Source organism: Eurosta solidaginis, chromosome 3 (assembly GCF_040869045.1).
Source record: "Eurosta solidaginis isolate ZX-2024a chromosome 3, ASM4086904v1, whole genome shotgun sequence".
Classification (NCBI taxonomy): domain Eukaryota; kingdom Metazoa; phylum Arthropoda; class Insecta; order Diptera; family Tephritidae; genus Eurosta; species Eurosta solidaginis.
This window is the reverse complement of record NC_090321.1, coordinates 277896843-277911752: the sequence shown is the minus strand read 5'-3', so window position 1 is coordinate 277911752 and position 14910 is coordinate 277896843. Positions and strand designations below refer to the sequence as shown.

Below are 14910 nucleotides of genomic sequence, written 5' to 3'. Positions count from 1 at the left end.
CATGGCAACTTCTTTTTATATATATAGATATCATGATATTGGGTACGTTTATCTGTTATTAACTCAAAAGTCTTGTTTTTTGAGTTATGGCACTATTGAAGTAAATGAACGATATATGCCTGTACGATACGTATCCTTTTTGTTTCGCTGATAGCATTATCAAAAACAGTTGAAAGAGAAACTTTTGGAAACTATTGGTTATGTGCTTTAATTTAAATCCGATTCTTTCTATTAATAAACACAAAGTTCTTATCTACAAAAGATTTTGAAGTGTGCTGCCCATATGAAGTCTACAGAGAATATTTTGCAAACATTGTATACAGTTAGATTTTGCAAGTACTGCGAATAATTAGGGTTAGACGGACGAACCAATTTTCTTGCTGTTAAATTGCATATCTTATCTTAAATTATTTTTGACAATCCATTAGCATCTATTAACACACAAACAATAACAGTTGGCATTTAAGTATTTTAAATTGATTGTATTCAAAATATTTTTAAAATGTTATCACTTCGTTATGTACGCAACTTGAACGCCTGCAAAGATTTCAAGTACATTTTTGCACTCGGACAAGAACAGCGACAACAACATATCCAGATTGCACCACAGTCAACCGCGGCCAATGTCAAGGTAAGTTAGAGCATACTTAATGCACCAAATTGTTGTTTTTACCCAATGCCCAGTTCTTGGAGATATTTTCGACGAATCTAAGTATTAAGCAAGTAAAGATTTCATAAGTTCGGACAAAGCCGAACATGGTATTTCCCGCTTTGAGGTCTCATGTATATTGTGGCTTCACTATGCTGTTAGTAAATAATCACATCAATAACAAGTAAAGGTGTCTAAGTTCGGGTGTAACCGAATATTACCTACTCAGTGTGAGCTTCAATTGTACATTTCATGTCAGATAAATTACTTTTCTACATAACACGTGGTACCGCCCGTTTAAAAAAATGTCTACCCATTTCCTCTTACAATAAAACTTTATGTTAAATATCATTGATTCAAAACAATTTTTTGCTAACTTATAGCTTATTATTCTAGCTAATGTCCCTTTTAAATTTGTTTTATATCTAAGTTGCCGTGCCCTGGTCTTTAACCGATCACGTCCATTTTTATTAGAAATATTTTCTGCTATAAGGTTAATATGTGTACACAATTTCATTTCGATATGTTAATTTTTCTTCAAGTTATGGCTCCAGAAACATAGAAAATTGCTTAGTCATAAAAGGGGCGGGGCCACACCCATTTTCAAAAATTTTAGTGTTTTCCAATTTAATGTTATAATTCAATTTAGAAAGTAAAATTCTATTAATACAAAGCTCTTTTTCGCTAAGATATATCTTATTATTTTCGTCTACGACCCTCTTAAAAATCTTTTGTATAAAAGTGGGCGTGTTTTTAAACCGATCTCGTCCATTTTTTCTAGAAATATTTCTTGCTATAGGAAAAATTTTTGTACCCAACTTTATCACGATCCGTTAATTTTTCTTCGAGTTATGGCTCCCGAAACATAGAAAATTGCTTAGTCATAAAAGGGGCGGTGACATGCCCATTTTTAAAATTTGAAGTTTTCCTATTTACTGTTATAAATCCACTTGGGAAATGAAATACCATTGATATGAAAATCTTTTTTGTAAAGATATATCTTATTTTATTCGTCCACGAACCTTTTAAAAATCTCTTATATAAAAGTAGGCGTGGTCCTTAACCGATTTCGTTAATTTCTCTTCAAAGCATTCCTTATAGTAAAGGCAACCTCTCTGTCGAATTTTGTTACGATAGCTTTAACTATTTTTCATTTATGATTAATAATATTTGTAAAATAGATTTTATCACAAGTGGGAGGTGCCACGCCCATTTTATATAAATTTTTTTTTTCAAAATTTTTATCAAGAGTCTCAATATCAGTCCACACTCCAAATTTCAACATTATAGGTGTATTATTTACTAAATAATCAAGTTTTTTGTGATTTCCAAAAGTGGAGGTGGTTATCATCCGATTTCGCTCATTTTCAATACCAATCTATTCTGGGTCCAGATAAGCTCGTGTACCAAATTTGGTGAAGATATCTCAATATTTACTGATGTTATCGTGTTAACGGACAGACGGGCGGCCAGGATGGACCGACATGGCTCAATCACATTTTTTTCGATACTGATGATTTTGATATATGGAAATCTATATCTATCTCGATTCCTTTATACCTGTTCAACCAACCGTTATCCAACTAAAGTTAATATACTCTGTGTGCAAAGCACGCTGAGTATAAAAATGGCAACTCTTATGTACAAGGCAACGAAGAGATATCTCACACACACACATGTAGCAATCAGCCGAAGTAGTTTCTCACTCATACACAGGCATATGACTATAAGAAAAGCATAAACTAAAAATATACATGTATATAGCTGGTAAGCAAGCACGAGATACAATTGTTCTCGAACAGATTTTCGCGAACTGACTAGACCTTAGGAGAAATGGGTGAACTAGAAGACTGAGCGTATAAAAGCAGCGCAAGCTGAGGAATCAGTAATATGTTTGATTTAAACACGTTGTTAGTTGCGAAGTGAAGTATAAGTGTACTAATCCCAAGTAGTCTAATAAAGACCATTTTACAATATTGAATATTGGAGTTATTTTTTTTGCAGCTCAGCGATACGACCGTTAGCAGAAGGTTTTAAATAAGCGGATTTATCCAAAATCCGTTACAATATGTTAATGCTTGGTTTTCAATAGATCAATAGCTGATCAGCTGATCAGTTGGCTCGAGGTTGATAAAGCAGTGCGTAGTCAATCCGACCCGGAAATCTTATGCTCATTTACTTTTCAACACATTCCACTATTTCCCGTTATTTCACGCTGTTGCATTATTTATTGATGGGGCGCCACTTAGCCAACGGAAATGAGTTGCCAACATGTAAGCAAATTAAATGTTCATGTCAAATTTGCCATAACTTTGGACAACAGCCGTTTACACTTATTAGTCAATTTAATTGCCGCTGTGTAGTCAAAACGAGCAGCAAACGCATTTTAAATTGACGTTGTATGACAGGCCGTTTTCATTGATGTTGCCAAGTTTGTTGTCAAATTTGACCTAGTAAAATTCAAGCATAAGAACAAATGTATAAAGAAATATGACGAACATTAAAATAAGAAAACTAAAATATATTACTTTCTTAAATACACATATGCAAATATATACGTATGCAAATATATGTATATTGGAACGATTTTCCGTTATCCCTTGTCAAATTTGGTTTGGAGACAAACCGGTGTCAGTAGAAGCTAGCAGTAAAAGCTTTTGCGAGAGAAAAACTATGAAAGGCACGGCCACTCCAATTAATTTTTTTTTAGTTGCTTATTTACAATAAATATATTGGAATTTTTTAAAGTTATATTTTTAAGCAATTTTTTTAAGTGACTGTGATTGTCAAAAGGTTTCCCCTAGGTCATAAGAAATGAAAAATACATCGCTCTACCAAGATGCAAACTTTGTCACGCCCATTTCTGGAAAAAAGCAAAATATGATTTTGGCAGTCAACTGGTGGTAGAATATTGTTGTGAAGAAAGGCTATAAGCACAAAATCTTTGCTCTCCAGGGACCCCTTTATTAGTTTAACAACCGAATGAAGAGCAGGTTCCGCGCAGACCTGCCCTTAAAATAGGCGTGCTCAAATGCCCCGCTCTCCAAGAATCATGTTCCTACACTCAGAAAAAAAACAACTTACTTAAAATGAGGAACACATTTTCTAAGCAAATTTCTTTAAATTGTAATTTTTTATATACGATAAAATAAATAAACAAATGCAAGGTCTGATAAACTCCGAAGAGATATTAGGTCGAGCCTCTCTTCCAATTTTCGTCGTATGCTTTTAATTTTTCCCACAAATTAGCGGAAGATAAGCAGATAAGTTTTAACTGGGAAGCTTTTCAGAAATAGACTGTACCACTTAGAACGACTTTTTTCTAATTGAACAATTTTTTTTTTTAAACGTCTGATTGCCAGACGTTTTCCATAGTTGCTTTGTTCAGCCAGACACTTTCAGTACTTCTAAATTTGGAAGAACATTGAAGAAACTTTATAATGAAATTCTATATTTTCTACAGCCACTATGACTCAAGCTATACTTCCAACATTCCTACTTCAGTTGGAAGTATGCGCTGACAAAAATTCAGGGGGCCTACTCTGTATTGCGATGCGAAAGAAAAAATACGCGAAATCGCAAAATCGGTACTCTGTATCTTGACATTTGCATGTATATTTTGACTTTCGCATTCACATTTTGCCCATTCGCAATTTTTCTCCCTTTTCGCATTGCCGGCACTCTGTAAAGCGAAAGCGAATGTCAAACAGCATTCATTTTCGCATTTTTCTTGCTACAAGTAATAGGCATTCGCATTGTTCAAATACGTAAGTATTAATTGATGATTTTATAAATTGATATCTTTATATTCATTTAAAAATATATAGGACAACTCAAAAAACAAAACAAACACAAAAGCAACAATTTGTAATCCTAGTGGACTTAAAATACATAAATAAATAACAATTAAATCGAAACCACTTTTTTATAAAGCATTTCTATTTGAAATCATGTCATTTTTTATTTGTTCTCTGATACAACTAGCAATATTTCCCATTCTATGATTTTCCACGTTTTCTGTATTTATCACGTTCACTCCTTCCAGTTCAATTTCTGAACTGGGAGGATTTCTTCATTTAAATCAATCCTTTCTTCATTTCAATCGTTCCATAATGCTACAGAATCTTTTTTTAATTTTTTCAACAAAAATTAATCGTTTGCCGAAATTGTAATCGCCTTGTTTCTTTTGTTCTCTTTCTTTGAGTTTGGTCAGTGATGCATACTCAAGCAAAAAATTAGCGAAAAATAAAAAATATATGTTTTTTGCTGGCTCAAGGTCCAAATTAAAACACAAACGTTTCGTCTTTTTTTGTCAATATATTTCGGTTACACTTCGGTAACCATCCTCAGGACAATGATAAATATCCGATCCGTCTAATGTGTCTACTGTTGTCGCTTGCTCTCTAAAGAAAAATAAAAAAGCGACATTGTTAGCGATGCGATAGCGCTACAGAGTTCCAATTACCTTTCGCATCGCAATTTATTTTCGCATCGCACTGCCTTTCGCATCGCAATACAGAGTAGGCCCCCAGCTTTTATAAACGACGAAGGTAGTCACGGACTCTCGCTTTGTTCTCACGATATTGCATATACGAGTTAGCTCAGTGAATAGTTAAGAGCGCTTGACTGTAAAGTGGAGCTCCTCGGCTAGAAATCCACGGCCGGGACTGTTACAAAATTTAGCTTCTTAATTTTTTTTCTACAAGTTTCTCTACTTTTATGAAAATTTAACCTATATAATATAGAAAGAAAATAGTTTTTTTAATAATTTCGGAAAAATTTAAACAACGTGACATCAGGACGGACAAGGCGACAGCTCTTTCCATTATACCTTGTAAATCTCTTCAAATCCTTTCCTCCCGTGAGTGGGATTTGAACCCGCACTCCTACGATGGTTGAAGTGTTCCACGCGCTTTCAGCCACGTCATGTATTAGTTAGTTGTTGTAAACTTTATCCCAATGGCCTTCTGTGCATATTTTCTTTATTCATAGTCCATACTTCGTATGGCATCATATGGTAAAGTTATGCCATGGTAAGGCGGTTTTCAAAGAAACTTGGTGTTGTTTTTGTTCTATTTATAGAACTACAACGAATTAACCAATGTTGTCTATTTGTATGAGTTTTTAAGCTCGTATTACCCTTATTGCTTTAAATGTATGAAAACATTTATTTGAAGCAATTTTTAATTTATAATTTATTTAATAATTTGGGAAAAATTTGAACAACCTGACATCAGGACGGACAAGGCGACAGCTGTTTGGATTATACCTTGTAAATCTTTTCAAAGCCTTATCTCCCGGGAGTGGGATAACTTTATCATATGATGCCATATGATGCGATACGAAGTATGGACTGTGAATACGGAAAATATGTAAAGAAGTCAATTGGGATGAGGTTTACAACAACTAAGACATGATGTGGCTGAATGCGTTTGTAACGCTTCAACCATCGTAGGAGTGCTGGTTCAAATCCCACTCCCGGGAGAAAAGGCTTTGAAGAGATTTACAAGGTATTATCGAAACAGCTGTCGCCTTGTCCGTCCTGATGTCACGTTGTTTAAATTTTACCCAAATTATTAAATAAATTATAAATTAAAAATTGCTTCAAATAAATGTTTTCATATATTTAAAGCACTTAGGGTAATCCCCGCTTAAAAACTCATACGAAAATATTTTTAATTTTTGAGAATATTACTTGTTGCCGTTTTCCTTATTTTGAATGCTGTTTTCTTGTTTTAAGGATTTTTTTGAATGTAATGTAATCAATCAAATGTTCCAGCATTTTGAAAAGAAACGAGGATAGTCTGAGTGGTTAAAAGCCTTTGGGAAAAATGTGGGTACTTTGCCCCGCATTTGGAATGAAAACTTGGGAACATTTCTCCAAGACAGATGCCTGCAGTGTAGCAGACTCCTCGCAAGTGAGACATTCCAAAAATGGGTAACCATTAGAAACCCTATCGATTCCTCACCGAACATCGCTCAGCTTCAATTCACATCTCCCACATATTTCAATGCAGCTTTATCCCTCGAGACGTTTTTTCCGTGCCTTTTGTAGTTTTAGCACCCTTACAGTTTTTCGTAGAAGCTTACTTAGAGGTCCTGTTCGGTTCTCCTAACATCCGGTTGTAAATTACTCCTATAGACCTTATTAAAGGGCCGCTTATTGGAAGCTCTGAGGTCACTAGTTGTCTCCGTCCATAACGGATATGGTCCCTCTATCACTTTAAGATTTCAGTAGATAGGAGTAATGAGAAGCATTTCTAAAAAACGTGAGTTAACTATCCATCGCGGCATCCACAGTAGTTGCGAATAAAACAGCTCGCAAAGGTATAATTAGATTATGCTTATTCCCACAAAGCGGGCAGTTGGTAAAATCTAGTATTCTTATACAATTTTAGATTCGTAGTATCCTATCATATTTTTTAGCCTCCACATTTCGATAGCAAATCATTTGGAAATGCACTGGATGCGGAATGGCAGCAAGCACTACCTTTCAAAGAAATACCTAGTCTTTCGAAGTTTGACATGCTTTTCGGCTTCAGGAAGGGCGGTAAGTCAATTCAAATAGTTAGTAATATATCATAGATATTTTGTAAGATTTTTGTCTTCCTTACAAGGTGAATTCGCTGACCTAATGTTAAATGAGTTTTTTTTTAAATGTCGCAAACGCTTTGGGGACATTTATCGCATGTCTGGCTTTTTCGGTCAACCTGATTCGCTTATACTATTTAATTTGGTTGATTATGAAAAGATTTTTCGCACCGAGGGCACTTGGCCGATACGACCTGGACTTGAGGCCCTGATACATTATCGACTTGGTCGTAAGGATGGTTTCTTTAATGAAACGATTGGTCTGGCAGGGGAGTAAGTACATTTGTGAGATATACTTTTCCTTTTACTAACATTTCATATAAATATGTTTTTTTTTTATTATTTGCATTAAATAGTGGTGAAAGTTGGGAAAAGTTTCGTCATGCTGTTAACCCAATATTAATGCAGCCCAAGAATGCTAAGCTTTACTTGGAGCCAATGCAAAAGGTGAATCTTGAATTTATTCAAAGGTATGTATTTAAATGAGTATGATAAAATACGACTATTACTTAGTGAGGAATGTCAAAATTTCTCAAAGTGATTAAAATTGGAGTGTTCGAAAGAAAAGTTCTCCGGAAGATTTATAGTCCTGGTCATGATACCCACGGAGAGTATAAAAGGAGGTATAATGATTAGCCGCATGAGCTTGACGCAGATATGAAGATGGTGCAGCGAGTAAAAACCCAAATGATTCGCTGGCTAGATCATGTTATGCGGACGAAGACACTCCGACTAAAAATGTATTCCAGTCGACAACACAGTTTGGAAGCAGAGCAGGGGCGACACTGAGTTGAGAGAGGCAGGTGGAGGAAGACTTGAGCTCCCTTGATGTTTGCAATGGGCGTCAGTTATCGCGAAGCAGGAATAGCTGGCGTTATTTGTTACCAAAGGGCAAAATTCGCAAATCGCGGCTAAACACCAATTAATGTGATGATAAATTAAAACTTGACTGAGCCAAATTTATTTTGAATTATTTTGGAGATACATATCGCACACTAACTACAAAAGAGTCATAACTTAAAATTTTTCAAAATCGGTTTTTTTTTCATAAACCAATTCACAGTACACATCTCTAACTGCTCCTTAAATTTCGCTGTCATTATTTTATTCTTTAACTGGAAAATTACCGTTATGCCAGTTTTGGTGTTGATTGCATCGCTTGCGCTGTATCAACTAATGAATACTATTTTTAGTTGTGTCAATTTGCTTAAGAACAAGTGAACAGTTTTTTACGCATCAAGCGTAGTATTTTAAAATCTGACTATCTTGTTGCAAAAAAGTTTTAACTTTATTGTGTATTAATTAAAATTGTGTCTTTTTATTCGTAAAGAGTAAGTAAATTTGCTTGTATTATTGTGAAATATTCCTTTTTCGATGAAATAATTGTCTCCTTCTTTGTAAAACTGGAAAAAGAAATTACAGACGTTTTCGCATAAACCGGTTTTCTTCATTCCTGAACATTGACATTTTTCAAGTTGTGACTCTTTTGTAGTTAGTGTGCGATATGTGTATTGTGCTGAACCAGATGGGAATTTTTGCAAGAAATACAAATTATATTTCTGGCTAATGGCATTACAAAGATTTTCATGTGCTTATCGTTAGATTCACGGACTATCAATAGACCTTTTTTGAGGGTAGCTATACTTGTTATATTATAGGCGTGCTAGGTTAACTGAACCTCTTACCAGCTTTACAGCATGATCCAACATACGCGTCAGCCTAAAGGTTTATGGTGTTCCGAGCATAGAATAGTTCGTGCCGAACGAGGGGTGGAGGTCTTAAAGCTGTACTAACTACGAAGTAGTAGTAATTTAAAGTAGCCCTTCAAGCTGCTGAAATCGAAGGGCTAGAGCAGTTGTTGAATATGTGTTTTGTGAATACCGAAATATTGATATGCGGTTGTTTATGCCTGTTCAAACAAAATTGATGCATAAAATCAGTGTTGGGTTACAAAACACCCAAACCACTATTAACAAGCATTAACCAAAATGCCAAATAAACACATATTTTCCAGTCATTTTAGTTGTTTCACTCGTTTAAATGTCCGATCGATTGTACGTGGTGGTGATCTCAAATGTATTCAAGCTGACACAAGAATTGGATGCGGATTCTCAAATATGGATCACATTCTGAACATATTTGGCAGCCAAGTGGACCAATTGCACTAAACTTAGTTTTGTGAAGCGTACCAAATCACAGTATTGAATTCGAGATTGCGGCAAAGGCCATTGGGCATATGCTCCACTATGTCCAGCAAAAAAGCTTTATAAAACGAACTCACTGCATTTTGTAGAACTGCTAGTATACAAGGATGTTGCATGCCTTCAGTGTAAAGCAGCGCAGCGTAACAAAATTCTAGGACACTTTTAGCACACCACAAACTATAACACACTTTTTAACATAACTTAAGCATTTTTGAGTTTTGTTTATAGCCGTATAAGTGAATTTTAACTTTTTTGGTAAATTATTGAGTTCAAGGCAGCAAGGATAAATAAAACACCATATATTTTGTGGTATTATAATTTATGTAATTGGTGGATATTTCGGTTTCAATCTGAAACCATGCTCAGGACTAGAAGCACACGAATACAATGATTGGAATTTTAGATGCTAAAAATTAAAATTATGAAAAGATTAGGTGAAAAAAAATTACAAGTAATTGTTAAATGTTAAATACAGACAGTCGTAGTTTAACTGCTTTCGCAAAGTTGACGAATTCATAACTATATAAAACAGCTGATCCACCCAGCCTTATGGAAATCAATGTAATTGGTCAATGGTGTCTAACCATAATGCCCTAACCATAACCATTCTATAGCCAACCAATTGGTTTTTGGTTTATCGCCATATTAAAACCTATATATATATTTCAATTCGTGAGTTTATTAATTTATTTTTGCATGTTTTTGGATATGTTTTGACTAAGAGACTTACTATTTGTGGAATCTGTTTGATATTTTTTGCGCTGTTTTTTTTTTATGAAAATGTCACGATTCTTTGGTTAAAGCACCAATAACCGATGGCAATAGATACGATTTAGTAAAAATATGTTTACGACTATGGCGTTATGACTATGCCAACTTTGCCAGGCCCTTAACGCATTCTGCTGTGGTGATTGGTGAAAGTGTCCTACCACAATTTTGTGAAGCTTGCCTCTCACTATTTTTCGCGCATGCACCGTCCTTGTATTCTTACGTCTTTGGAGTCCTTGCACATGTAATTTGGTCATAAGTCCAAAAATTAATTGTCAAAAAATATAACAATTTTTTTATCTTTTCACGCCTCATTGCGTTTTATTATTTTGGCCTAAAGAAGACTTTATTTATACATAATTGATTAAAAAACATAAATAAATGCTTCGTGTTCTTTGTTCAGATCTGATTTCATTCCCTTGGTGCGTCCAATTGGCGCCATTAACCCAACAAAGTAGCGGGAGTCGGCTTTAAAAATAGCAAAACAAGATGAATGCCCTGAGAGCTTGTTCTATGGATTCGGCCTGTTGATTTAGGCGAAATATTATTTTAGTTTGGTGTTAATTTTTGCATACACAAAATTAATTAATTCCAACAACACAGGTCATGTTACTTTTTATGCCGTGTGACGGCGTATGCTCATTACACTACTCTTAGCACTGCCGGATTCCCATGACATGCTGATTGGAATCTTGTTGCATTCCAACAGGAAGATTGGAATCCACTGCATTCCGAAATCATTCCGAGCGGAATCTGATGCATTCCGCCAGTATAAGATCACGGTATAAGATCTTATTTCTGCTCATATTTCTTATTATTATTATATTTTGAAATTAAAGAGTAATGTTCATTAATATATATTTGTTTGTAATATAACATTGTTGAAATCTCGATATATCTTAAATTTTATCTTTTGAGTAGTATATTTATATATCTTTTATATTATGCAGTCGACCATAGTTTGTCGTCGACTTTAAATAATAAATAAATAAATAAATAAATAATATTTCTTTACAGAATTCGTGATATACGAGATCCACAAACACTTGAGGTGCCAGAAAATTTCTTCGAAGACATGAATCGCCTTACATTCGAATCAGTTGCTGTAGTCGCCGTAAATCACGAATTTGGTCTGATACGCAAAAATCCTGACTTACCTGAGGCTAAACAATTATTTGATAATATAAATTCCTTTTTCGATTCTTTGTACGAATTGGGTATTAAACCATCGTTGTACAAATATATAAAAACGCCAACTTATCGACGTTTCGAAAGATCATTGGATACAATTTTTGATATTATAAAGAGTTATGTTGATCAAGCTTTGGTGCAACTGGAAAAAAATCCATCCAAAGAAGGTGAGGAACGCAGTGTTTTAGAAAAACTTTTGAAAATTGATCGAAAAATTGCTACGATAACGGCAATGGATATACTGACGGCTGGTGTAGATACGGTAATTAGAGAACATTTAAAAAATTTACATATTTATAATAGAATACAATATTGAATGAACACATTTTCGCAGACGGTTTCAGTTCTCGCAGCCGTCTTCTTGTGTATCGCCAAAAATCCAGATAAGCAACAAAAACTACGTGAAGAACTATTAAATGTTTTGCCGCACAAGGATGATCACTTCTCTATAGATAATATGAAAAATTTACCATATCTGCGCGCATGCATAAAAGAAGCACTCCGAGTTTACCCGATAACGATAGGTAATGTACGCACAACAGGTGCTGATTTGGCTTTAAGTGGTTATCAAGTTCCGAAGGGTACACGCGTATACATGAGTTCAAATATGCTGCTATGTGAGGAAAAATATTTTCCACATGCGAAAGAGTTCATACCCGAACGTTGGCTACGCCATCATGGGGATAATGAAAAGTTAATGGCTGACAATTTGAATAAATTTATTTATTTGCCATTCGGGTTTGGACCGCGTAGTTGTATTGGGAAGCGTATTGTCGATTTGGAATTAGAATTGTCATTGGGCAACTTGGTGCGTCACTTCAAGGTTGAATACAATCACCCAGCAGATAAGCCGTTTAAACATAATATTATTAGTACGCCACAAATTCCATTGAAGTTCAAGTTTGTTGATGTTAATTATTGAGCTTTACTTAAACTGTGATGTTTTGTAACTTATTAACAATGAAATTAAAATATCTTATTTGTGTACATATATTTTAAATAAAAGCAATCAACAGAACATTATGTCTGCCTCTGTTCTTGTCTACAAATTTTTACCTAATAAAATTCAGGTTTACCGAATTACTTGAAGTGTGCCGTTACAAAATGTACATTGACATACGTGATATGAAGTTCGGTGACTCTGAATCGTCTCTGGTGAAGATAACTAGAATAATATTTCGTCGGTATTTGGGTTTGCGCTTTTTCTAAGGATAATACACTTTACTTTGTTTTTAGATTATAAAAGAAGCAGACCAGAGAAACAATATTATTTTATTCACTTATCTATTTATAATTATTTATTTTTGCAGCTCTTTTCCGGCCTAACGCTTGATTTTCACCAGGTCAAACCACATTTTCAAATACAAAAGTTAGAGTAAAAAGCCCACAAATACGTGTTGATAACCACTATACGCCTGAACTATTTTCAATTTAATAATAAAATATATATACAAACAATCGTATGAATGGGAAACCCTACCTCGGCCATTCTTATGGAAGGTTTTTTCCAAATCCTGGAAAAAAAAGTATGTACAGGCAATGAACCAAAAGATACGGAGAAATCAACTGATTATAAATTGATTAAATAGCAGTTATAAGCGTAGTTCAAGATTCGTATTTCTTGTGAATTTGACAACGAACTTTTAAGATCCAGTCCAGATGTATGTATGCAGAATTTGTGCATGTTACATACACGCTCGTCACCTACATTCATAAGCAACTCTACTGGTAATCCTTAATTTTCTGGTATCTTATTATTTTTAGCCTAGATATTGACTTTCACTTTAAGTTGAGCTCGGTTGTTTCCTTCATCCCAGTATGTCTGCAGGCAGGCTGTTGCCGCAAGTCTGCGGCTAGATCTTCTGTTATCACCAAACTTTTCTAGTAAAAATTTAGAGCATTATTCTTGTTAACCCATATCTGAACTAGCTATCTGGATATTAAATATCGTGTCACGCTCTTTAATAATGTGACCCCGTAGGCAGGGCGCATCCCTTATTTGATGTTCTTCGTAAGCGACTGTGCTAAAGTTAATGTTTATGTCTCCTGTACCATGGCGATCACTGTTTATACATATGAGCTCATCGTGGCCTGATAAACTTCGTTTTGTGAATTTTGATCTCGAGGAAGCCAGTTAACTTGGTGGATATTTTTATGCTAAAATATGGTGCTGTATGCTACTCCCAAGAGAGATGTTACAGTGTAGATACTGAGTTTTATACCAAAGACGCCAATATTTCCCACTTTGGCATTAAGTCGCCAATCATAATTTTAAGCCCATAATATTGGCAGATCATGTTTCATACTTATATTAATAGGGAGCTAAGTCAAAAATCTGAGGTTCATCATAAAAATTGCGATTATTTTAGTCGGTCGCTGTTTAAGGGTACGAACAGAGTGGGCGCTGACAGAGCGCAAAGCCGATGAGTGCGAGAAAATTTCAAAGCGTTTTGCACGCTTTTTTGCATTGTTGATGTTTGCACGACTGCACGCTAAAAAGTCGTGTTTTTAATGGTTTAAAAATAAGATAAAATAATTAAAAAAAAAAAAAAAATGTTTAAGTTAAACGGTTTTATTGAAAAGATACTTACATTAAGTAGTAATGTGTAAAATGATTAGGTAGGTCCTATGTACTAGTTAGTCATCACACTCCTCATCAATCTATGGCGTTGATCAGACAATTAAATAAAAGCGTTGGACGCGTCAAATTTCTAAAAATGTGAGACAGACAAGTACGAGTTTTTTGAATATCTCAATTTTTGCGACACCAAGAGTGAATTTTTTTTTACTAAAGCGGTTTCTCTTTCTGTATGTCAAATATGATTTCCAAATATGAGCCAAATCGGACCACAACTACGATTTTTTGAATATCTCGATCATTGCGCCACCTAGCGGCGATTTTTTTCATAACTCGCTTTATATTCTTGTATGTATTATGTATTCCAAATATGAGCCAAATCGGACCACAAATACGATTTATGTGTATATGTCGATCCATGCGCCACCTAGCGGCGATTTTTTTATAGGTCGCTTTCTATTCTTGTATGTATTATGTGTTCCAAATATGAGCTAAATCGGACCACAAATACGATTTTTGTGAATATCTCGATCCTTGCGCCACCTAGCGGCGATGTTTTCATAGTTCGCTTTCTATTCTTGTATGTATTATGTGTTCCAAATACAATTTTTGTGAATATCTCGATCCTTGCGCCACCTAGCGGCGATTTTTTTCTTATTATTGCATTGTCATCGGGTTCTGAACTATATTCCAAGTTTCAAGCGTGTAGCTTATCGGGAAGTTACTTAAATTTTAATTACAAAATTCGCGCTGGCCATGCAGCCGTGTAGCCTGTCAAGTCAACTTAAATAAAACCGTTTAAAAATGGATATCGATCAAATAATAAGTGAAATTTTTTTTTAGTGTAATTGGATGTTTTCCAAATACGTTTGTGTTAATAATTGCATTAATTACACTAGGAGAAGCAAAATACTCTTCATCGGATTAAG

General features: G+C 34.7%; 1 protein-coding gene across 1 annotated transcript; it reads left to right on the top strand.

Moving 5' to 3' along the window:
- Positions 1-348: 348 nt before the first annotated feature.
- LOC137247193 (probable cytochrome P450 12c1, mitochondrial) lies at positions 349-12403 on the top strand. The gene is made up of 6 exons (XM_067778295.1): positions 349-631; positions 7076-7199; positions 7267-7513; positions 7597-7710; positions 11230-11665; positions 11738-12403. The coding sequence occupies exons 1-6, from the start codon at positions 503-505 to the stop codon at positions 12323-12325; spliced, it is 1638 nt and encodes a 545-aa protein (XP_067634396.1). The 5' UTR covers positions 349-502; the 3' UTR covers positions 12326-12403.
- Positions 12404-14910: the final 2507 nt, after the last annotated feature.

Coding starts and splice junctions, on each gene's coding strand:
- LOC137247193 (XM_067778295.1), top strand. CDS start 503: ATGTTATCACTTCGTTATGTACGCAACTTGAACGCCTGCAAAGATTTC. Junction 7,200..7,266: donor TTTCGGCTTCAGGAAGGGCG/GTAAGTCAATTC, acceptor CTTCCTTACAAG/GTGAATTCGCTGACCTAATG. Junction 7,514..7,596: donor ACGATTGGTCTGGCAGGGGA/GTAAGTACATTT, acceptor TGCATTAAATAG/TGGTGAAAGTTGGGAAAAGT.